The sequence below is a fragment of the Elephas maximus genome, chromosome 8, assembly GCF_024166365.1.
Source record: "Elephas maximus indicus isolate mEleMax1 chromosome 8, mEleMax1 primary haplotype, whole genome shotgun sequence".
In the NCBI taxonomy this organism is placed as follows: Eukaryota; Metazoa; Chordata; class Mammalia; order Proboscidea; family Elephantidae; genus Elephas; species Elephas maximus.
The window spans coordinates 116,089,021-116,113,214 of record NC_064826.1 but is presented as its reverse complement, the minus strand read 5'-3'; the positions used below and the strand labels follow the sequence as shown (position 1 = coordinate 116,113,214).

At 45.2% G+C, this 24,194-nt stretch overlaps 1 protein-coding gene across 1 annotated transcript in view; it reads left to right on the top strand.

The window, feature by feature from the left end:
- The first annotated feature begins 3,659 nt into the window (after positions 1–3,659).
- The window catches only part of UPP1 (uridine phosphorylase 1), a 38,029-nt gene continuing 17,494 nt past the window's right edge, over positions 3,660–24,194 (top strand). The window contains exons 1-3 of the mRNA XM_049893949.1: positions 3,660–3,750; positions 15,368–15,474; positions 16,389–16,455. Coding sequence (XP_049749906.1) covers positions 16,409–16,455 — 47 coding nt within the window. The 5' untranslated portion in view covers positions 3,660–3,750; positions 15,368–15,474; positions 16,389–16,408. The remainder of the gene's footprint in view (positions 3,751–15,367; positions 15,475–16,388; positions 16,456–24,194) is intronic.

Below are 24,194 nucleotides of genomic sequence, written 5' to 3'. Positions count from 1 at the left end.
GTAAACCCCACTGAGCCTGGGTAGTATGATTGTGAATGTTGCTGAGAAACTTTTTTGAGCTCCCTACATGTAAACTTCTCTAAAAGTAACCTGCCTGCCCACCCTTGATGAGCAGTCTTGGCAGCAGCAGCTCCGACTGTCCCTGTTTTCCTTATACAATGAAATAAAGATGACTTGTTCTCCCACCTCAGTCCTTCTTTATTGGCCAACAGGAGTCACGCCAAGTAAGCACCTGGGATTTCCACCGGTTAACATTTCATCCTTGTGATTCCAGCTCCAGCTGGGTTATATTCATGGACAGGGAATAACGGCTCCAATATTAGCTCCTAAATCAGATTGTAACCACAGGCACAGAGGTTAGGATTTAGAACACATGTTTTGGGGGAACATAATTCAATCCATAACAGTGGCTAGCCAAAAGATTGGAGGTTTGAGTCTACCCGAGGTACACTGAAAGAAAAGGCCTGTGATCTACTTCTAAAAATCCGTCATTGAAAATTCTATGGAGCACAGTTATACTCTGACACACATGGCGTTGCCATGAGTTAGGGTCGACTCACTGGCACTCCACTGTGGAATATGTGAAGAACTTCAGTCTGAGGTAATGGTTTAGAAAGAAACTAAACAGGTAAATGTGTTCCTGGAAAATATGAATGCAGACAAAGCTGTGTGGAAGCACTTGACTGTCTTGGGCATTTGGTTTCCTGGATTGCGTATTCACAGAGGTCCTGCATTTTGTTCTGAGAAGGTCTTCACTGTGTGAGAAATGCCTTCCTTCTGCCATTACCGTCTTCTCCTGCAGAATAAGACTGAAAGGACAGGAACCAGTCGGCTCGTGGCATACATCTGGTTGCTAGGAGTTACATACACATATTTCATGTGACTATTTCATGTCTGTTCCTTTTCATAAACATGAGAATGCCTGTGGCAGTTTCTGCACTTTCAAGTTCAAATGGACAGGCCCAGTCACACAGAAATCTTCCCCTTCACTGCAGTTCTGGATGTATGCTGGGAAAGGCAAACTGGGAGAGTGAAGACCTCATTGGACTTGCCACTGATCATGAAAAATTGAGACTTTCTGACAGAGTGCGGAGTCTGGGGGTGCACACACCCACACCCACACCCACACACACACACGCACCCTTAAGGCAGGAGGAGGTTTTTCATCAACAACGAAAACGCTGCTTTTGACCTATTGCATTGGTTGTAAAAGCCAAAAAAACCAAACCCATTCCCATCAAGTCGATTCCAACTCATAGCGACCCTATAGGACAGAGTAGAGCTGCCCCACAGAGTTTCCAAGAAGCGCCTGGTAGATTCAAACTGCCGGCCTTTTGGTTAGTAACAATAGCTCTTAATCACACATTACCAGAGTTTTGCATTGGTTTTAGGACCTAATGGGTTGCTATGTGCCAGAATCGACTTGACAGCAGCAGGTTTGGTTTTGGTTTTGGTAATAGGCCCTGGGGAGCCCTGGTGACGAAGTGGTTAAGAGCTCAGCTGCTAACCAAAAGGTTGGCAGTTCAAATCCATCAGCTGTTCCCTGGAAACCCTACGGGGCAGTTCTACCCTGTCACATAGAGTCTCTGAGTTGGAATCGACTAGGTGGCAATTTTTTTTTTTTTTGTAGTGGGTCCTGCTGACTATGAAAAACAGTCTCCTTTGCAGTTTTGCCTTCTGAATAGTGTTCTGGAAACCCCTGTTTCTCTGGCTTTCTGTTCTCTCTCTGAATTGTGTTCTAGAAAGATGTAGCTGCTGCCAGAATGGAAAGGGAAGAGCAACTGGTACAAAGCAATAGGGAGCAGGGCGAAGGCAGGAGAGAAGAAACCTTAGTTAATATCTCAAAATATTATCAGCCACACCCTCTGGGGGAATATCAAGTCATTTGTCATTACTGGGGACAGAGCCTGACAGGCAATAGGATACCATTCTTTGGTCTGTGTAAGGGCTCTCAGAGGTACCCTCTTCCCCTGCAGCCTTCTCCTCCTCTGGGCACCCATTGCCCCTCTCCAAGGAGTCCACCCGGTTGCAGAGAAGTGGCCTGGCCAATGGCCAAAGCCAGCACACCCTTGGTCCCTTGGAGGCTCTTCTAGTACCTACAGCTAGAGCGCCAGGCACCTGGTGGGCTGTGTTTGCTCCTGTTTGCCAACACTGATGATACAGTGTTTTTCAGGCACGGATTAGAAACAGCCTGAGAATTTTGTTTCCAGTGTGTCCTATTTACAAGGCTTTCATTTTACCTAAAAGTATTTGGCGTTTGATTTCCTGGTTCACGTACTGCCCCTTGAAAGAGAAGGGACACGAGTCCTTATTTCCAGAAGGTCACAACCCATGTTGTGTCAATCTCTGTTGACAGCCACCGAGATTCCCATGAGCATATCTCCCATCTGGGAAGCAAACATTGGTTGAGCTGGCCTGCTCCCGGGCTGGCACTGCTGTCTTCCTCTGGGGCTTTTGTCCTCCTGTCAAGAGTTTCTGCAGGGAAGCAGAGAGAGGGAAACCTGTGGCAGGACCTGGTGTGTGAGAAGGAGCAGAGCAAAGCTGGCAGGTGGTGCCTGGTCTGCTTGATCGGGCTGGGGCTCTGGACCCAAAGTCTGTAGCCCCAGGTTTGAGGCACAGTCCTGTTGTCTTAGCTGAGTGATCAAACGAGTCACTTTTCCTTTCTGTGCTCCGTTGTCCTAAGTACCTGAGGTGAGCCCTCAGGCTTTCCGCCAGCTACTGGGGAGTTCCCTGGATCAGGGAGGTGCCAAAAAACTTCCCAAAATGGAAAACGAGGCCCAGAGAGACCAAGGGAACACATAGCAAACCACAGCCCAGCCCCACATTTCTGGTCACCCATCCACTTTTTCATTTCTCTCTGGTACTTTCTCTCAGCTGCTCCCAGCTGCTCTCAGCAAGGGGTTGGGGTGACTTACATCCAGACTGACAGACATGGGCTCCTGCACTAGCTTTGTGACCCTAGGCTGGTCATTGATCTGCTGGACTCAGCTGTGAACCGGGTAGAAAAACAGCTCACAGATTTAATCTGTAGTAGCCAAAGGTTTAATGGTTTTTTTTTTTTTTTTTTTTTTAGCCATTGGTTTAATGAATACCTGGGAAGTCTTCGGGGCTTTCGCAATTGCCCACAGCTTCCAAAGAGGAAACCCTGGTGGCGTAGTGATTAAGTGCTATGGGTGCTAAAGGTCGGCAGTTCGAATCCAGCAGCAGCTCCTAGGAAACTCTATTGGGGCCCTTCTACTCAGTCCTATAGCGTCCCTAGGAGTCGTTATGGACTCGACCGGGTTGGGTTTGGCAGGTTTTTCAAAGGAGGAAGACAAGAGCGGGTGGAGGCTCAGGCAATCTTCCGGGATCTCCCAGAAAGGTGTCACCAATGTCGGTGGGGGGCGTATCCCGCCGCGGGAGGCACAACCCGGGGCGCGGTCTGCCAAGTCTGCACACCCCCGCCGGGGACAAGGGATGGCGGGGCTGGAGCGGGACACTGACCTCCGGGGCGGGGGCCCAGCTGGTGACCGCGGTCTGGGCGGGGCCCACCGTTTTTAACCTGGAACTTACGCCGCTCGTCACTTTATTTAAATCTCCCGGAGGGACGTAGACCATCCCGCGCTCAACCGCTTGCCACTTGGTCCGCGATTCTTCCCAGAGCTGCCATTTCCTCGGCCCCTGGGTCATTGTCGCTGGCGTCGCTGTGAGAAGATGGCGAAGCGGGTCTAAGAGGTCCCCGCGCTCGGTGCTGCAGATCGGGACTGACTGGTGAGTACGGCGTGAGTGCGGCGGCTCCCGGCCCTTGCGGGAGTTCGTGGCTCTGTCTGGGATTTCCACTTTGAGGTGTGGTGCCTTAGCAATGCCCCCATTTAGCCAGCACGCTTATCTGGGCCGTTAGCTGGGAAGGATGCGCCTGCTTCGGGGCCGGACAACGTGCGCGGAGAGTTCGCTGGGAGCGGCACCGGGTAGGGAAGAGTGAACAGAGAGGACGCACAGGGAGGGCGCGCGGGGCCGCGCAGGGAAGGGTGAACCGGAGGACGCGCAAGGGGGGTGCGCGGAGTCGGGAAGGGAAGGGTGAACCGGGAGGACGCGCGAGGAGGGCGCGCGGAGCCGGGAAGGGGAGGGTGAACAGGAAGGACGCGCGGGGAGGGTGCGCGGGGCCGGGAAGGGAAGGGTGAACAGCGAGGAAGGGCGAGGGTACGCGGGCCGTGGGGTCGGGAAGGGAGCGCGGGAGGGAAGCAGCCCCAAGGACGCTGGGCTCGGAAGGCGCGCGGGAACAGGACCCAGGAGAATGTAGTTCCTCCCGTTCTCTCACAGCCGGCTTCTCTCCGGCGACTCCTGCAGCCTGCCGCGCGCAGCCCTCTCAGTCCCCAGGTGCGGATCGCACTAGGTGGAGGCAGTGAGGAAGGAGGGCAGGGCCAGGGCAGGTTCAGCTCCAGCTGAGAGCAGTGCTGTGCCGCTGGAAGGTGCGTGTGAGAGCCCTGTGAAACTTACCTGGCGCCCACAGAAAAGCAGGGAAGAATTGGTAAAGTCAGTGGTGAAGTGAACGCCCCCTTCCTCCTTTTATGGGGGAGAGAGTAAAGTTACATTTTGAAGAGTGTTACATGGATTGGACCACACATTAATTTCAACACTTAACAAAATGTTACAGCTTAAAATATTGCCATGGAATTGTCTGGCAGCTCAGAAAAGAAATTTTGCTGTCGTAAGTTTTTAAGTTGTCTTAGTTATCTAGTGCTGCTGTAACAGAAATATCACAAGTGGGTGGTTTTAACAGACAGATTTATTCTCTCACAGTCTAGAAGTCCGAATTCGGGGTGACAGCTCCAGGGGAAGGCTTTCTCTCTCTGTTGGCTCTGTCATCAATCATCCCCCGGTTCTAGGAGTTTCTCATCACAGGGACCCCTGGACCAAAGGACTGCTCCTTTCTTTCTTGGTAGCATGAGGTCCCTTCCTTTCTGCTCCCTTTGCTCTCCTTTTATCTCTTGTTAGATAAAAGGTGATGCAGGCCACCCTAACCCTCTTTAACATAACCTAATCTTGTGTACCGAAACCCTGGTGGTATAGTGGTTAAGTGCTACAGCTGCTAACCAAAGGGTCGGCATTTCTAATCCAACAGGAGCTCCTTGGAAACTCTATGGGCAGTTCTACTCTGTCCTATAGGGTCACTATGAGTCAGAATTGACTTGACAGCAACAGGTTTTTGTTTTAATCTTGTGTTATGAATCACAGGCAGAGAGTAAGATGTACAACACATAGGGCAATTACATCAAATCACAAAATGGAGGCCAACCACACAATGGCCTAGCTAGGTTGACACGTATTTTTGGGAGACATAATTCAATCCATGACATTCCACCTTTTGGCCCCCCAAAATTCATGTCCCTGCTGTATGCAAAACATATTCACCCCATCATATCATCCCAAAAGTCTTAAATCAACTCCAAGTCCAAAATCTCCTGGGGCAAAATTCCTCTTCATCTGTGAAATCTAGAATACAAGTTTATCTGCTTCCAAAATACAATGGTGGAACAGACACAAGGTAGATATTTCCATTATAAATGGAAGAAATTGGAGGGAAAGAAGGGATAACAGGCATACAACAAGTCAGCCCAACACGTTACATTTGCTCTCAAGGCTTAAAAATAATTCTCTGTTCTCTAATATCATTTAGGCAATGGCCTTGTGCTCCAGGCTCTGGGTATTGGCCACACTCTCCAGATTCTGGGTGGAGGCCCCTTGGACCTGAGCTTCAGCTCCAAGTTCTAGGCCCACTGAGACAACAACTCTGCTTCCTCAGATTTGGGTGGCCCCATTGTCCTAGTTTGTCTTAAGTGGTGACCCTACTCCCTTGGCCTCTTTTGCCCCTTGGGCGTGGCAGCCCCACCCCTCAACTTTGGGTGGCGAATCTGTGCTCATCCCACTGGCACTCGTGAAAGGCAGCCCCACACTCCAGAACCGAGCTGGTGAAGATCTGAGTCTTTGAAACCTAGGAGGCTGTGGCCCCACTCTTTGAAACCCCTGGGGTCATAGCCCTGCCCTTTGAGACTGAGACAGCTCTATATCTGGTGTTTCTTGTCTCTTCAGCTTCGGCTACCTGGTTCCTTGGCCTCTGGGCCCTCAGCTCCTTGGGCTGGCCTGGATTCCCCCCTTGCTTGTATATGTGTTCCAAAACTCTTTAGCTTTACTGGTAAGTGCCTGGAGGCACCACACTCTGCCAGTAAACCTAGGCAAGAAGGCACTCAGCTCTCTCGATTGGTAGGTGGGCAAGCCTAGCGTCACCGTCACCGACAAGTGTCCGGAGGCACCCCATTATGCCAGGAAGCCTCCTGCCCAAAGGCACTCAGCTCTTTCGCTCTGTGGGTCAGCTCACGTGCTATCTAGTACCAGTCTTCTGGTTCTGCTGCTGCCGTTTCTCTGCTGCTGCTTCTCACTGTCTAAGCCTCTCTGGTGTTAAAGATCTCTCTTCCTTTTGAATCCTCCTCAGAATTGTCTTTGATGTCCATAGTGTCCTTTTAAAGGCAATATAAGGTTGCCTTAAAACTCTTCCAGCCTCTACCCATTCAGTTTCAAAATTGCTTCCACATTATAGGTATCTGTTAGACCAGCACCCCACTCTCCCAGTACCAAATTCTGTCTTGCTTATCTAGTGCTGCTAGAACAGAAATAGCACAAGTGGATCCAGAGAAAGGCTCTTTCTCTCTGGGCTCTCTCTAGCCTCTGGGTAAAGGTTCTTGTCATCAGTCATCCCCAGGTCTAGGAGTTTCTCAGTGAGGGGACCCCAGGTCCAAAGGATGCGCTCTGCTCCTGGCTTTTCTTTCTTGGTGGTCTGAGGTCCCTGACTCTGTGCTGGCTTCTCTCTCCTTTTATCTCTTGTAAGATAAAAGGTGATGCAGGCCACACCCCAGGTATACTTTCCTTACATTGGATCAGGGATGTGATGGTATTGCATCCCACCCTAATCCTCTTTAACATAACCTAATCTTACGTCATTAACCACAGGCAGAGATTAGAATTTACAGAGCATAGGACAATTTCATCAAATCACAAAATGGAGGATAACCACACAATACTGGGAACCATGGCCTAGCCAAGTTGACACATATTTTTGGGGGACACAGTTCAATCCATGACATAAGTGTTAGTTGATGCAAGCACTAATTTACATGGGGGATTAGGTCCTCTTCCAATTCTTCTATAACACTACTTGTATTTAGATCTGAAGGGCCCTAAGAGAAGAAGGGGCTCGCCTGCCTCACCAGCTGTCAGCATTATTTCATTTTCTCCCCTTTCAATTCAGTGCTTGGCCGAGTGACCTGAGGTGACCTTCCTCTCCTCCACCGAACACTGGCCTGTCTTATGCCTTCTACCTCAAGGTTCCTGTCCCACACCAAGCTTCTGTCCCCAGATAGTGAGTTACAGAGGAATACTGTCAGAAATTCAAAGTAAAAGGGCAACATTTCCTGTGAAGGCAATTGAGGCAATTTTCCAACGGTATCTTAATGACCTCTCCTGTTGTGCTCCTGTCTTGCTCTTAACTTCTCTGTCCTTTGGTTTCTTCCAGGGTTGCCTGCTTTAGCCTGCCTCTCCTTGGCTTGTAAAAAACACCTCTGGGTGCTTTCATTTGCTGTAATGGTTTTTTTTTTTTTAAAAAAAGCTTTCTTATTTCTTGAAGGGAAAGAACATTTTAATCTACATTTTCATAAACTCAATTTCCTGCTGACCCCTCCCCCCAGTTGGAGCTGACTTGACAAATATATAAAATAGAAAGTGAAACATTTTGGTTTTCCTACTCCCTAAGGTAAACACTGAAAAATTCTCTCCCACAAATTTGCTTTTGAAATATGTCCATTCAAAAAATATATGAATGGTTACACAATAAGTGACCTACCTGTCTAATTTGTGTTTGACGGGTTAAAACTAAAAGAAAAGAAATTGGTTCTGGCAACAAGCTGGAGGGCCCCGGATACTCATAGAAAGGCTCAGAGCCAGGCAGAGTAAGACTTAACTTCAAGAAATGGGAATTGTCCTTCCCCAGGTATGAAGTTTGAGAGAATGTCATTGTGAAATGTCAGAATATAAAATGTAAACTTTTTTTACACTTACATTTTACAGATGTAGTATGTCAGAAGAAATGTTTCATGAAATCTTAATACCTAGGGGAGACGGTGACTTCCTAGGTGCCAGGAGCAAAATTCATCTGCTTTGGAGTTGACTGGGGGTTTGGAAAAGCAATCAACTCTCAATGAAAGCTTTGCCTGTCAGGGCAAAGGGCACAAATATTGTCAAAACCTTTATTTACATATTCCAATATTGCTCTTTAATCAGATACTATTTTTGAAAGACAGAGTTTTAAAATAAATGTGTGACAGGATACTGCCCTGGCAATCTTCCTCCTTCCCTTGTTGTTCCTCTTTGGTTTTAGCCCTGGGATTCTCTTATTTTTGATTCTCCCAGTTTTGCCCTTGGCCCCTAATTTCCCACGTGCCTAGTTTTTTCCACAGCCAGCCTCATCCGCCACACTTCAAAGCTGTTTGGTGGTAACTCCCAGGCTTCATTTTCCCCCTCATCTTACTGCAGGGGGGATGCTCCCACAGGTACTTCAAGTAGGAACAATGGGACCACAACTGAAACTCCCAACCACACCTCCTTGCCTAGTAATGACACCATGTCTTTTCCTATCTTAGCTAGAATTGAGGCATCCCTGACTGCCTCTTCCTAATGCCACATTTCCACCAGTCTTTTGGATTTTGCCTCCTCATCCTGGAATGTACCCCACCTTGCTGTTCTCAGAACCCTGACCCTACTTGGGCTTCTCCCTTCTCCACCTTTTGGTCACACTGATGTTCATGCACATTTTATCCCCCTCAAATCTGCTTTCCCTGTTATGCTGGAGTCATGGGTCTAGCATGTAATCTCTAACTGCCGTTCCTGTTTAAAACCTTCCAAGGCCCCCAATCACCTACAGGATGGTGCTCAACCACCTCCCTAGTTTCATCGCACCCAGAGCCTTGCTTTTTAGCTCTCTACGGAAGTGCTTCTTCCCCACATGTTCTTGCCTTTATTTCTGATATTATTTCTATCTAGGATGTCCTCTCTCCACGCATCTTTACCTGGCTGATTCCTAGTGTTTTTTAGGCTACCTCCTCTTATGATGCTGGGTTTACCTTTTATTCTTTTCTGATCCCTTCTTCATGGCTGGACTGTATAACATCCTGGGTCCTGTTTTGCACCTTGTTCTTGTTCTCTCACTCCCCCATGCTTTGCTGGGGTAACTGATTTGCTACACACATTGAGCTCTAGCTTCTTAGAGTCCCAGGTCTCCATCCTCTACCTCCAGATCATATCCCATTGCTTTATTCTAACAGATCCCAAATTGAAGAGGTACTCAATTAGGATCCAGAGGACTGTGACTTTTTGGCTTCATTTATTCCACAGGTTAATTCACAACTTACTCATTGATATTGTTGTTAGGGGCTGTTGAATTGGTTCTGACTCATAGCAAGGCTATGTGCAACAGAATGAAACAATGCCCTCCCTGTCCTGTCCCATCCTCACAGTCATTATAATGTTTGAGCCCATTGTTGCAGCCACCATGTCAACCCATCTTGTTGTGGGTTTCCTCTTTTTCACTGACCCTCTGCTTTACCAAGCATGATGTCCTTCTCCAGGGACGGGCCCCTCCTAATAACATGCTGAAGGTACCTGAGATGAAGTCTCGCCATCCTTGCTTCTAAGGAGCATTCTGGCTGCACTTCTTCCAAGACAGATTTGTTTGTTCTTCTTGTAGCCCATGATATATTCAATATTCTTCACCAACACCATAATTCAAATGCAGCTACTCTCCTTCAGTCTTCCTTATTCACTGTCCAGCCTTTGCATGCATATGAGGTGATTGAAAACACCACGGCTTGGGTCAGGTGCGTCTTAGTCCTCAAAGTGTGACATCTTAGCTTTTCAGCACTTGAAACAGGTCTTTTGCAGCATGGGGAGTGAGAGAACAAGAACAAGCAATATGTCATTTGATTTGACTGCTGCTTCCCTGGGTGTTGATTGTGGATCCAAGTAAAATGAAATCTTTGACAACGTCAATATTTTCTCCATTTATCATGATGTTGCTTATTGGTCCAGTTGTAAGGGTTTTTGTTTTCTTTATGTGGGAGGTGTAATTCATACTAAAGGCTGTGGTCTTTGATCTTCATCAGTAAGTCCTCTTCACTTTCAGCAAGCAAGGTTATATCATCTGCGTATCGCAGGTTGTTAATTTACTTAAATTTCTTAAATGGTTAATGTAGGAAGTGATGAGCGCTGTCTGATATCTTAAAGACACTGTGCCTTATATAATTGTGTGTTACTAAAAAGACAAAGGATTTCACCCCAGTGAACAAAAGTACCCTGGCAAGCACCAAAACTCATTGTGATGTTGAATAGCTATACGTCTTGGCAAAGTGAGGAGAGAGAGGGCAGAAACCAAAACGTGGTTTTCCTGGGGAAGGACAGTGGTTGCAGTAGACAAATTCAGTGAGGAGGTTTGGCAAGTTGGCTTTCCTCAGCCAACCAGTAAACAGGAAATAGAAGGCGGCAATGGGGTTAGCTCTAAGATAAGGATGAAGCTGAAAGTCTATTTTACAAAATCAAATATATTTCATTAGGAAAGAAATTATAAATATATTTTCTGTTGAATAAAAAATGTCCAAAATGCACAATCATTTTAATTCAGTGAATTGATTTTAAATATCAATCATCAGGAGTATTCCCTAAATTTCTATGATAACCTCTCCTAGATTAAAAAAGAGTTGCAGAGATAAGCTGAATAAAAGGTAATGCTTGAAAATCTTCATCATGTCCTTTCTAGCCCTGAGAGCAGGGAGGAGAGGGCACGCCCCAAGGTGTTTTCTGGGATGAAAAGGATAACAAGCGGTCCTTTTTTCTGGTGAGTTAGCTGTGATCTGGAATTGAATCTACCTTAGCTGACAGTGGGTCCCATAATCCCCTCTTCCTTCCCTTTTCTAAACTAAAACCTACCGGGTCATATGTTGGCCTTAATATTAAAGGAAACTGAACATTCAGTAGATCCCATTTCTTGACTCCTTTGAAGGTAGGTAAAAGGAATGTACCTTTAGTCATTGTTTCTTTTTTTTAACTTAAGTTCTTGAGATCCAAACATAAAAATTGTTATCTTCTCATTCTTACTCATCCAAAGGGTCTCCTTTTATAAGATGGTGAATACCTTTTCTCCACCCACCCCTTACCCACTGACCTCCAGGAAAGAGTCCATGGCGAGGAACAGCTCTTGCCAGTAGAGATTGATGACTCTTGGTTCCCATCCTGTACCTCAACTAGTCTAAGGGGAAATACATTACATGAAACTGGGCTTTCTTCCTTCACCTCCTCCTTCTTTTTGTCTCTTCAGTGAGAAGGCTGGCCTGTCACATAAGGAGGGTGGCCCTATAATTCATCCTCCTAGTCCAGATTATTTTGAAACTGAAAAGAAATAATTAAGCCATAACTCCTCAGGCAAACATGATGTCCCAGGCAAGTCAGCTGTGGGGTAAAGAATTTAACTTTACTCAAAGAATTTGGTCTTTACACTTGCTCGCAGAGAAACAACCTCTAAAACTTTGGCATTTCCCCAGTGATTGATGTGTCTTTGGGGCTTCCTGACCACCTGAGGGTTTATGCTAATGAGGCTACTCAGATGGAGGCTGAACAGACCAGGAAAACTACCTAAGGCCAACCTAAGGGGAAGGAGTTATGATTCAATCAATTATGCCTACATAATGATGATTGAATAAAGGCTCTGGACATGGAAGTTCCATAGCTTCCTGGTTGGTGGTAGATATCCATGCACATGAGAGCGTCCCCCCCCACCCCCCAGTGCTGTCGAATCGATTCCGACTCATAGTGCGTTCTTTTTTGGGATATGGAAACTTCACATTGGGAACCCTCCCACACCTCACCCAGTGTATCTCACCATTTGTATTCTTTTTGATACAATATATTTTTGCTGCAGTATAATTTTCTAATATAATTTTAGTTATTATAAAATACGCTATTTTATGATACAAAATAAATATTCTTTTGCTATAAAAAAACTAGTCATAAGTATAGTGGTTTTCTGAGTTCCATCTAGCAAACTATTGAACCCCAGGAAGTAATGGGAGCTGGAAGGTCAAGAATGAGGGGGGCCTTGGAGACTCCTGAACTTATGGCTGGAATCCTGAGGTAGAAAGAATCCCCAGATTTATAGCCAGCAGGTCAGAAGTGAGTGTGTCATGAAGACTTCCAAATTTGCAGCTGGCATCTGAAGTTCTGGGGAGACTTGGCAGTCTGGAGGACGGCCCTTTCAGTTGTGCAGTCTGACCCAGCTCTGGTGGTGAGGGCCAGAGAACAAGCACTGATGTACTCAGCTGGTGTCAGAAAAGTGGGACAGACTGATATAATAGATAGATATTAGGTTTGATGATCACATGTCAGCATTCATGGTCACCCGTCCTAAAGTATTTAGCAGAGAACTCTGCAGTTATGAGCTGGAATTAACTCAACAACAACAGATTTGATTTGGTTTCTCTCCAGTTAGAGTTTTGGTGAGTCTCGCATTTGCTCTGCAAACCAATTCAGAGCCTAAGGCTGGGAATGGGGATGAGTAATCTTTGGGAAGGAGAAGAGAGAAGGTACACGTACTAAGGGTGCAACGGAAATGGGCAGGAGCAGTGACTCAGAGGAAGGAGCTCAGCTACAGCAGCAAAAGGCAAGGACTGGACAAGAGAAATGTTTTCTCAACTGATATCTGAAGTTTGTCTGGTTCAGATGAAAGAAAACCAACCAAGCGTCAAGAGAAAACACCTTTACAATATACAGCCAGATAGGCACTTCCTCTAGGCTTCCTGTTCTTTTCTGCAAAAAAAAAAAAAGTTTTCTCCGAGGGGCCTTCCCAGGAGCACTCGGCATGCTCGGACTCAGGATGCCCTCTCAGCTGCTGCCCTGCAGGAAGTTACCTCTAGGTCTCCCCCTGCCAGAGGTCCTAGAGCTGTACCCTCTCCACCGTTCCCTACCCCTAAAGGAAAACTAGGAGGGGGAAGAGTTCCGGGAGAGGTTGCTGTCATAGGGGAACACTGCCTGCCTGACAGAAACTGGCCTTGGAGACTGACTCTGTGTGACGAAGAGTCCTACTTCTCTTCAGTGGAGAAATGACAGCTAGTTGAGCAGGTCTGTGGTGTGGCCAGGAAGGTGTTTCTGTGTGTAGAACATGCTGCCTACTCCGGGGAAGGATGACATGGCTGTGAGTGAGAGAACCCCAGAGAGTGAACCCAGGGTCACCTGACTTCAGGGTGCTGGGGATGGGGGATGGGGCTGGGAGCCTGCCAGTAATGGTTTACTTCCTGGAAGCCTGACTTCTGCAAAGCAACTGTGTATAAATCTGCTTACTGGACCCAATAGATAGGTGGATAGATAGCTGCTGTGGAGTCGACGTCAACTCATGGAGACTTTATGTATCATAGAACAAAATGTTGCCTGATTGTTTTAGTCATCTAGTGCTGCTATAACAGAAATACCACAAGTAGATGGCTTTAACAAAGAGAAATTTATTTTCTCACAGTCTAGTATGCTAGAAGTCCAAATCCAGGGTGTCAGCTCCAGGCGAAGGTTTTGTCTCTGTCAGCTCTGGAGGAAGGTCCTTCTTGTCAGTCTTCCCCGGACTAGGAGCTTCTCTGCACAGGAACCCTGGGTCCAAAGGATGTACTCTGCTCCTGGTGCTTCTTTGTTGGTGATAATGAGGTCCCCAACTCTCTGTTTGCTTCCCTTTCCTTTTATCTTTTGTAAGATAAAAGGTAATGCAGGCCACACTACAGGGAAACTCCCTTTACACTGGATTAGGGATGTGGCCTGAGCAAGGGTGTTACATCCCACCCTAATCCTCTTTAACCACAGGCAGAGACTATGGTTTATCACACATAGGAAAATCACAACCACATATGGCCTAACCAAGTTGACACATAATTTTTGAGACACAATTCATTCCAGTACACTGGTTCTACATTGTTCTCAGGTTTCAGACATGTTTAAGTCCACTGTTGTAACTATTGGGCTTATACATCTCACCAAGGTCTCCCTCACTCTTGTTGGCCTTCTACTTCACCAAATATGATGTCCTCCTCCAGGGATTAATCCTTCCTGATGGTGTATCTAAACCAAGGGAGTCAGACAATATTCACTTGTGATCCAGAGGGTTTTCATTGCCTAATTTCTGGAAGTAGATCACCAGGCCCTTCCTAACCCATCTTCGGAAGCTCCGTTGAAACCTGTCCATTATGAGTGATCCTGCTGTTATTTGAAATATTGGTGGTATAGCTTCCAGCATTGTAGCAACATGCAAACCACTAGAGTACATCAAACTGACAGATGGGTGGAAGATTCAATGCTGTAAAAGACCTCAAATTATTAACAGGAGTTTTTTTTTTTTTTTTTTTTTTTTTATGCCTAGGACCCTCCCATAAGGCCTTATAGAGGATCCACTTCCATTACAACCCACCAGCTTCTCTCTCCTTCCTTTCCACCATACACACATAGGGAGAGGTGGCCCCTTCTTTGCCTCTACCCCGCACAGATGTCCTTCCCTACATTATGCTTGGCCATTGGCCTTCTTGGTGATACCGGGTAGGGAGTGGACCTCTTTAAAACTGATTCTCTTCTTTAGCTCCCTTAGCTGGCATTTTCAAAGAAGCATTTTATAAGTGCTGAAGGAGAATAAAAGCCAAGTGAGGAGGAATGAGGCAGCAATTGCAGTAAAATTTGCACTGCACCCAACCATTCTAATAATCTCTGCCCTTCAAAATATACTGAAGATGATCAGTATACTATTATAGTATGCTCATAAATCTTTTTCTCCAAAAAGGAAGCTTTTTGGTTTTTGCTTGATGGAACTCCAGTGTGTTGGTAAATGATTGGTGAGATACGAGGTTGAAAATCAGGCAGTGGAGGTAATGGGATTGGGGTTGGGAAAAATGGCTTGAATTCGCATTCTTCTCTTGACTTTCTTTATGACCCTTGGATACTCCCTTAAACACTCTGCTTCGTTTTCTTTATCTCTAAAGTGGGATCACACTCATCCTGCCAGGCTATGGGGGGTTGAGAGCCTGGCAAGGGCAAGGCACTCAGGGAATACTTGCCAATTTTATCCAAGTTGAAAATGTGAGCTGCATCCTCCAGAGTGGTCTTGCGAAGCTCTGGCCTGCTCCACACAGACAGAGAAATAGTTTTAAAGGAGATTCCTATTACTGAGCCCCAGTAAATCAACTAACTGTGCAAGTATGTGTATATAATTTTTCTTTCACTAGGTTTTGGCCTTTCTATCAGCCTCAGTCCTTCTCTTCTTTCCTCACAGATCCTCTGAGCCACTCCCTGGGGCTGGTTCCTTTGCCTGCCTTTGCCTGACTGTGCCCTCTACCCTGAGCTGCCCTTGAAAGCTGAAAAGGACAGTTAAGAAGACTGGTATGTACCGCCCTGTGTGTGATCTGTCTGGTAAATAAAGGGTGACTCTTGTTATGCTGGAAACTCTGGTGGAGTAGTGATTAAGAGCTACAGCTGCTAACTAAAAGGTTGGCAGTTCAAATCCACCAGGCACTCCTCGGAAGCCCTGTGGGGCAGTTCTACCCTGTCCTACAGGGTTGCTATGAGTTGGAATTGACTTGATAGCAACGGGGTTAGTGTTTTTTTAATTTTTTTAAGTTTTCTTGCTATGCTGGGAAACAAGGAAGTGGGGTACGTTTTCTACAAAAGTGTGAGGTGCCAGGCCCGTTCATCTTTGGTGTATTTTTTCTCCCTCCTTTCTGAAATGAGCAACTATCTGAGTTTCTTAAGGCTGCAGTAACAAAATACCAAAAAGGGGGTGGCTTTAAAGAATGGGAATTTATTGTCTTAAAAGTTTTGGAGGCTAGACACCCAAACTGGGGTCTCAAACCAAAAAAACACCTGTTTCCATAGAGTTGTACACACACAGAGACACGTACACACACACACAATGCAAACGTATAATGGCAGGGGCAAGGCACTCAGGGAATCCTTGCCAATTTTATCCAAGTTCAAAATGTAAGCTGCAAATGCTGAAGTGCTCAAGTACTAGCTGAGAGGCAGGTGGTTTAAACCTTTACTCAGGCCAGGTGATCTGCTGCTGAAAGGTCATAGCCTTGTAAAAACCCTGTGGGGCACAGTTCTACTCTGCACACTTGGGGTCACTATGAGTCCAGACTGACTCGATGGCAACTAACAACAACAATGCAAATACGTAAAGACTGTCACCGTTGCACGGACCTTTCCATCTGTTAGGGTGGCCTCGCTGACTACCCCTGTGATCTGGGACCCTATTGAGTGGGTTCACTTTGTTCTGTGCTATGTTTTTCCCTTAGAGTCCTGTGCAGTGAAGAGCATGGCTGCTATGGGAACTGAAACAAAGGAAGCTGAAAATCACCACGAGTAAGTAAGGCTCCAACTGCTGCCTGGCTGGATGGTATTTATTGTGCTTACTTTGTGTGAGCATTTTTCTGAGAACTGACACGTGTTAACACCTGATTCTCATGTCAGAGACTAAGGGCTTATAATCAGGATCATTAAAATCCTCAGTGTCCAGTGGCTAGAGTCTCTGCCCCTCTCTCTATTGATATGTTTTCTTTCACAAAACCAGGCAGGTCAACATTCAAATATGGGTCTTACTTACCATCAAGTCGCCGTCAAGTCGATTCCGACTCATAACGACCCTATAGGACAGAGTAGAACTGCCCCGTAATGCTTCCAAGGAGTGGCTGGTGGATTCGAACTGCCGACCATTAGGTTAGCAGTGTAGCTCTTAACCAATGTGCCACAGGGCTCCAAATCTAGGTCAAGGAGTGTTTTATTTTTATATGTGACCAGTCTTATAAATAAATATAATCTCCTGTTTATTTCCCAGTTCTTTCTTGGTTCTGAATCTTATATCTTTATTTCTTTGCAGTTTTTCATAATTCTAGTTTTTCCCTCTCATAACCCCTCTTTTATACTTGCGCATTGCTAGAAAACAGAAATGTCTTGTCTTGATCCTGATTCTTCCATATACTTTCTTCTCAATCCACTGATTTTCTAATTTCACTGTAAATGCTGAGGCTGGGGGATCCAGCCTTCCTCACCACCCAATTGTCCACCCATATGCTGGGGTTACCCGGGAGGTCCTCCTGTGGCCTTTCCCCAGGCCTGATCACCTCTGCCTTTGCCTCTACTATTGTGCGTGACCCTGCTGTGAACCTGCATTTTGGGCTCTATGACGCTGACCTGTCTGTACCTTCTGTCTCTTATTACTTCTCTCCTGAGAAATTCTCAGGAATTCTCTTTGACCGCTCTGACACCTCTTTGACCTCTCAGGTGTACCCGCATATCCAGGCCACAATATCCACATGGACAACACCCTATCTCCTTTTTTCCCTCTTGGATCTGATGTCCCTTCCAGCATTTCTGGCTGCCTTTTAGACATTACCTGATTAGAAAACTTTTTTTATTGAACTCATTATCCTTGATGCTGTCCAGTCATTGACAGCCAAAAGTGCCCACTCTTCAATTTCCAAACCTACCCAGTTCCCTCCCCACCACACTGGTGCTGGCCAGGTTGAGGCGAGAGCCGGGGGAAGCTTGTGTATAAGATGAAGGCTAGAGTAGTAGGGGGAGGGCTGGGGCTTGGCTGAGAGTTACTCCTTCCCTTTGTTTAGTGATTGTTTTATCTTGTCTTTCTATATCGTCAACAATTCACTTGTCATATTCTGCCTTCATAGGGCCAATTAAATGGTTAAGAGCTCTGAAGTCTAACTTATGGACATAGCCCTGCACTGACCTCTGATCAGGGATGTGACTTTGAACCTTTAAAATGGGGGTAGTAGTACAGTATCTAGTGTATATGGTTGTTGTGAGCATTAAATGAATTAATACCTATAGACCCTGGTGGGGCAAACAGCTAAGCACTTGGCTGCTAACCAACAGGTTAGCAGTTTGAACGCACGCAGTGGATCCATGGGAGAAAGACCTGACGATTTCGTAAAGATTACAACCAAAAAACCCCATAGGGAAAGTTCTACTCTGTTCACATGGGATCGCTACGGGTTGAAAGCGAGTTGATGGCACTTAACAACAAGCTGTTAATATCATTTCTACCCCAAAGGCAAAGCCTTCTCACACCTAGGGCAGGGCCTGGCACTGGTTGACTCTCTATTCATAAGTACCTCTCTGAAGATACATAATTTCATTTCTTTCAGTAAATACATAGACATGGAATTACAGGGTCTGAGGGTAAGGCAAGGGGCTGGTGGTGGTTCAGTGGTAAAATTCTCACCTTCCGTGGGGAGACCCAGGTTTGAGTCCCGGCCCGTCCACCTCATGTGCAGCCACCACCCGCCTCACTGGAGGTTTGCATGTTGCTACGATGCAGAACAGTTTTCAGCAGAGGTCCTAGACTGAGACAGACTAGGAAGAAAGGCCTGGCAGTGTACTTTCAAAAATCAGCCAGTGAAAACCCTATGGGTCACGACGGTCCGATCCACAGCCAATCATGGAGATGGTGCTGGACCAGGCAGTATTTTGTTCTGTTGTGCGTGGGGTCGCTGTGAGTCAGGAGCCAACTTGACAGCAGCTAACAGTAATGAAGACATGTGGGGCAGTTTATATAATGGTCGGTAGTGTTTTCTTCTCCCTGCTGATGAACCCCTGGGATCAATTCCCATTCATTTTGCCTTTCACGCATTTCTTTTACATAGTAGTACTCAATGAATGTATGGTAAATGAATAAAATGACAGACTGAAGCAAGGTGAAAAGCACTTGAAATTGTGTGTAGACTAGAGAAGCATTTTTTTCAAGTAATGTGTCTTTGACTCTTTATTTTAAGATCCTTTAAAAAGAAAGTAAGTTAGAACATGTTCCAGGGCACTGTGTGCTACGGTACATGTCAAATTTACATATCATTCCTGCTTTTCAGCTACACCTTGTTTCCTTCTCTGTCTCATCCTGGAGTCAAAGAGAAAAGACAAGTTTTCTATTTTGAAATGGCAGCAAAGTTGTCCGGATCACATCCTGTTTTGTCACCATCCTGTTGTCTTAATCACATCCTGTTGTCTTAATCACATCCTGTTGACGCCTGCCCCTCAGCCCTTCTCTGATGTACATGTGTGTACTCACGACATTCTGAGGAAGAGGAGGAACCATAATTACAGTAACAATAATTGTCATTGAGGGAGCTTAACCTTTTCATGAACCCTGGGATATATATGCCAGTGTTATATTTTCGACCCCTGGAGGTTTATCGTCAGGCATTTGAGCCACTTTAGTACATTCTGACCTCATGGCGGATGCTGGTGCAACTGCCTAAAAAACAACACATATGAGTGTTGAGAGCCATTTGTATGAGGGGATGCTTCCCAGAAGAGTGATTGTGTGAAACCTTTATGTCTTTTGGCTTCTGTACAGCGAGAAGAAGTCTTGCGATTATGTTTACTATTTCATTGGTCTTATTGGGAAGTTACAGTTACTGGCATTCAGAAATATTCAAGGAAATGAGTTATTTTTGGAGTGAAAATAGTTTGTGATGCACTTCCTGGGCCATGGGACCGATATGTCCCATGTGTGTGGCGTGCTTCACAGAACATGGTACCGATATGACCCACTCTAAATCAAACTGATATAACAATTATGTGCAGCAAATGCAACATTTATTTAGTATTTCCTGTGCATTATTTTTGGAAAGTTGAATAAAATATTTTATGGCTAAAATGTAACCAGGAAGTGTGATGCATTATGAGACTGACATGTCCTGCTGACAATTGGCACCACATTTTTTTTTTTCTCAAATAATAGTAATAATAAAAATTCCAACAATGATTCAGCATCAATTCCATTAGTGAAAAAGCTTGGCATCACCAAAAAACTTAAAAATTTTATCCATAAAAGGGTTAAGAAGCTGTATCTGTGTTATGATTGTCAGGATTTTAGATTGGTCTAGATTGGTAATCCAGTGGGGAGGATGTGGTGTTCAGGGCCAGGCAGATGGGGTCCTTCCTGTGCTTGGGATAGGTTACCTGGCTTTCTTGAGTGAGATTTATAACATCCCTGCTCAGGTGCAGCAATGTCAGTGAGTTGCCACGCAGTGCCTGCGTGCAGTGGGAGTGCTGGTGGAGACTCATAATCCCAGGGGTCTCTGGTAGTCTCCCAAAACTTGCCCACATAATAGCCAATCTGCCTTCTCTCTCTTTTCCCACCTCCATCCCTTTCTCCCTCCCTCTTTAATCTTTTTTTAACATATCTTTTCTATATCAGTCTTTTTACAATATTTAAGTGTGAGTTAATTTGGACCCCGTTTTACGGGAATAGAGGGGAAACTGGAGGAACATTAGAAAGGACAAAGCAATTGGATATAGAAAAAGTGAGGAGAGAGAGCCATCGGTTTCTGGAGCCTGGACTTCTGTGCTGTTGATGCTAAATGCCAGACAAAAACAGGGAAGTGACATTAACTCTGTATGTCAGCCGTGCGTTGTGGGAATTCAGAGAGAAAGACCCGGTCATTGGCTCTGGGAGATTTTGATACTGGAGTTAATTACAGCTCTATTAGTTGGAAGCCCTGGTGGTGTAGTGGTTAAGTGCTTTGGCTGCTAACTAATAGGTCTGCAGTTCAAGTCCACCAGGTGCTCCTTGGAAACTCTATGGGGCAGTTCTATTCTGTCCTATAGGGTTGCTATAAGCCAGAATCGGCTCGACGGCAGTGGATTTGCTTTGTTTTTTAGCTACATGACTAATTATTATATTAAAATATAGACAAGGTATCATGAGAATCATCTAGAGAGACATGGAGAATGGATGAGCTTTCTGATGGAGAAAGCAGAGGGCTGTGGTCATAACTGACTCCTCAATAGAGACAAGAGGAGGTAAGGAGGACCAGCTGGCTGGTGGGCAGAGGAGTGACCTGGGACAGCGTTGCCAGGAGAACACAGAGTTTCAAGAAAAGTTAAAACTAATTAGAAGTGCTGAATGTTATAGACTGATGCAGGAGAATGAGGACTGAGAAATGAAACGTTTAGTTATTGGTGACATTGGAGAGAAGAGTTTCAGTATAGTTGGTGGGATATGTAACCCTTTTGAGACCCAACTATTTTCTGCTTTGAATTTTTTGTCGATACCATGTGTTTTCATTAATGGAAGCATGTTGAATCACTGAGTGTGCCAGAATTTTTGGTAGGTAGTATGGCTTGTTGTTTTTCTTGCCCACTCCCACAAGCATACCCTTAGAGTCCCTAGGCACATAGGCTTGTCCCACAAATTATACCCCCAGAGTCACTCAAGTCCACTAGGACATGTGTGCCCCAAAATAAAAATTTCAAAAATTTTTTCGTAATTTCTGTTTTTCCCACCAAAAATGCCCATACTTCATACAATACCCTATAAAGACAACAACTTGAAGCACTTGCCTGTTTTTTTTCATTTTCAAATTGTTATAAAGGCCCCTACCTTGTGGAAGCAGGCATTGTCATTGGGAAAGCAGCTTCTCAACAAACATGAGAGGCAGAAAATGTTGACGGGGAACCGCATATTCCAATGGTCATGATTGGGGTAAGGAGTGTGAATGGTGAAGAAATGGAGGTGGAGTATTTTAACAGTCTTAATGTCCACTTGGTGCATAACAGTATTCACTATCAAGAATTTGAAAATCGTGGAAAGGATGGCTAGAGACCTAGATATGTAGATTTTATTTTCTAAAAGTTTCATGGCCAGTGACCTAGGCTAATTGTTAGACAAACCCACACTCTTTAAAAACCATTGGTGATGTGTCACAAAGAGTGTTCTTGTCCATTTCTTAGTTGGTGACTTCTAGCTTTGTTTTTAGTATTTTTCTTCATGGCACGGCCCCTCCATAGGCCCTCACATTTTCTCCCAGGCTTTTAGCTGTAACCCAGTGGTAGTGACACCAAGATCTGTACTCAGCTTCAGATTCATAAAACTGCGAAACATTGCTGAAAGAGATCAATGAAGATCCATGTAAATGGAGACATAGTCTGTGTTCATCGATTAGAAAACTCACTATTGTTAAGATGTCTTTTCAACTTGATCTATAGATTGAATGCAATCCCAGTAAACCTCAGCAAGCTATTTTAAAGATATTGGCAAACTGATTTTCAAGCTTATTTGGAAAGGCAAAAGACCTAGACTATACAACACAGTACTGAAAAGATGAACAAAGTTGGAGGACTGACACTGCCTGGGCATCTGATGAGCATATGAGCAATTGATGGTCTGTTCAGCAGTCAGTCCCTGACCTTTTTCTGACTGATGATATTGAGCTTCTCCATCATCTCCTTCCACAGATGTAGTCAATTTGATTCCTGTGTATTTCACCTAGCAAGGTCCATGTGTATAGTCACTGTGTACGTTGTTGAAAAAAGGCATTTCCAATGAATAAGTCTTTGGTCTTGGAAAATTCTATCATGAGATCTCTGGCATCATTTCTATCACCAAGGCCATATTTTCCAACTACTGGTCCTTCTTCATTTCTAACTTGTGCATTCCAATCACCAGTAATTATCATTGCATCTTGATTGCATGGTTGATCAATTTCAGACTGCAGAAGTTGGTAAAAATCTTCAATTTCTTCATCTTTGGCATTAGTTATTGGTACATAATTTGAAAAATAGTCATATTAACTGGTCTTCCTTGTAGACACATGGATATTATCCTATCACTGACAGCATTTTTCTTTCAGGATAGGTCTTGCAATGTTCTTTTTGACAATGAATGTGATGCTGTTCCTCTTCAATTTGTCATTGCTGGTGTAGTAGACTGTATGATTGTCTGATTCAAAATGGCCAACACCAGTCTATTTCAGCTTGTTAATGCCTAGGATATCAACCTTTATGCACTTGATTTCATTTCTGATGACTTCCAATTTTCCTAGATTCACACTTCCTACATTCCACATTTTGGTTATTAATGAATATTTGTAGCTGTTTTGAGTCATGCCACATCAGCAAATGAAGGTTCTGAAAGCTTTGGTCCATCCACGTCATTAAGATCGACTCTACTTTGAGGGTGCAGCTCTTCTTTCTTTGTATTTTGAGTGCCTTCCAACCTGAGGAACTCATTTTCTGGCACTATATCAGATAATGTTCCATTGCTATTCATAAGGGTTTCACTGGTCAGTAGATCACCAGGTCCCTCTTCCTAGTCTGTCTTAGTCTGGATGCTCTGCTGAAACCTGTCTACCATGGGTGACCCTGCTGGTATTTGAAATACTGATGGCATGGCTTCCAGCATTACGGCAACACACAAGCCACCACAGTATGGCAAACTGACAGACAAGTGGTGGATTTTACACTCATATCGCACGTCAATTCAGACTAGCCACACTTCAAGTGCTAAGTAGCTGCATGTGGCTAGTGGCTACCATATTTGGCAGTAAAGGTCTAGACTGAGTTTTGCACTTGTGTTGGGAGGCAGCTAGAAATGTCAGTTTTGATAAAGGTAGGGCTGGAGGAGAGTGCTGAATCAGACCACAGGTGAACAGCAATCTCACCTGATGGGATCTCAGTGTTATTGTCATAATGATGATGTCAGTCTCTGCAGGATTCCACCTAGACCGCCCTCCTTTATAGGTCACTTGGTAATCCAGCTTCATACGTGTTTTCTGTACCTGCTTGCTGAATACCATAAGCTGGTGATATTAAGCTAAAGATGAAGAGGAGTGGCAGAAGGCCTAGGGCTCTTTATGATCCTATAGGAAAAACTGAAGCCATCCAGGAACAAGGTGTGGGAGGAAAAGTCTAATGGGGTAGAGAAGAGTGGTGACAAGCCAGAGTAGAGTCCAGGAAGGGTCATATCCCTGCAACTTGTCCTGAGGAGAGTGTATTGTTGGCACTCAGGTGTCTTCCTCAGGCAAGAAGAGGGCAAGGGTCACTCTGACAATGAATGACTGGCCAGCTCAAGGAAATGTCTTTGTCCAGAGGAACCAAAGCTTTTAAGAGGGCACAGGAATCTTTCAAGGGGCATAAATTATGCTACAGATTGCTGTTCTCATTGGAAGAAAAAATGTTGTTTACATGGTTTTAGATGTAATGCTGTTGGAGAGGCAGATTTTGAGGCTGGGCTGGATTTAGTGTTTTGTATCTTCCCCTACTGTGGGGCTTTGTCCTGTGCTTCCCCTCGATGTCTCCTCTTTATA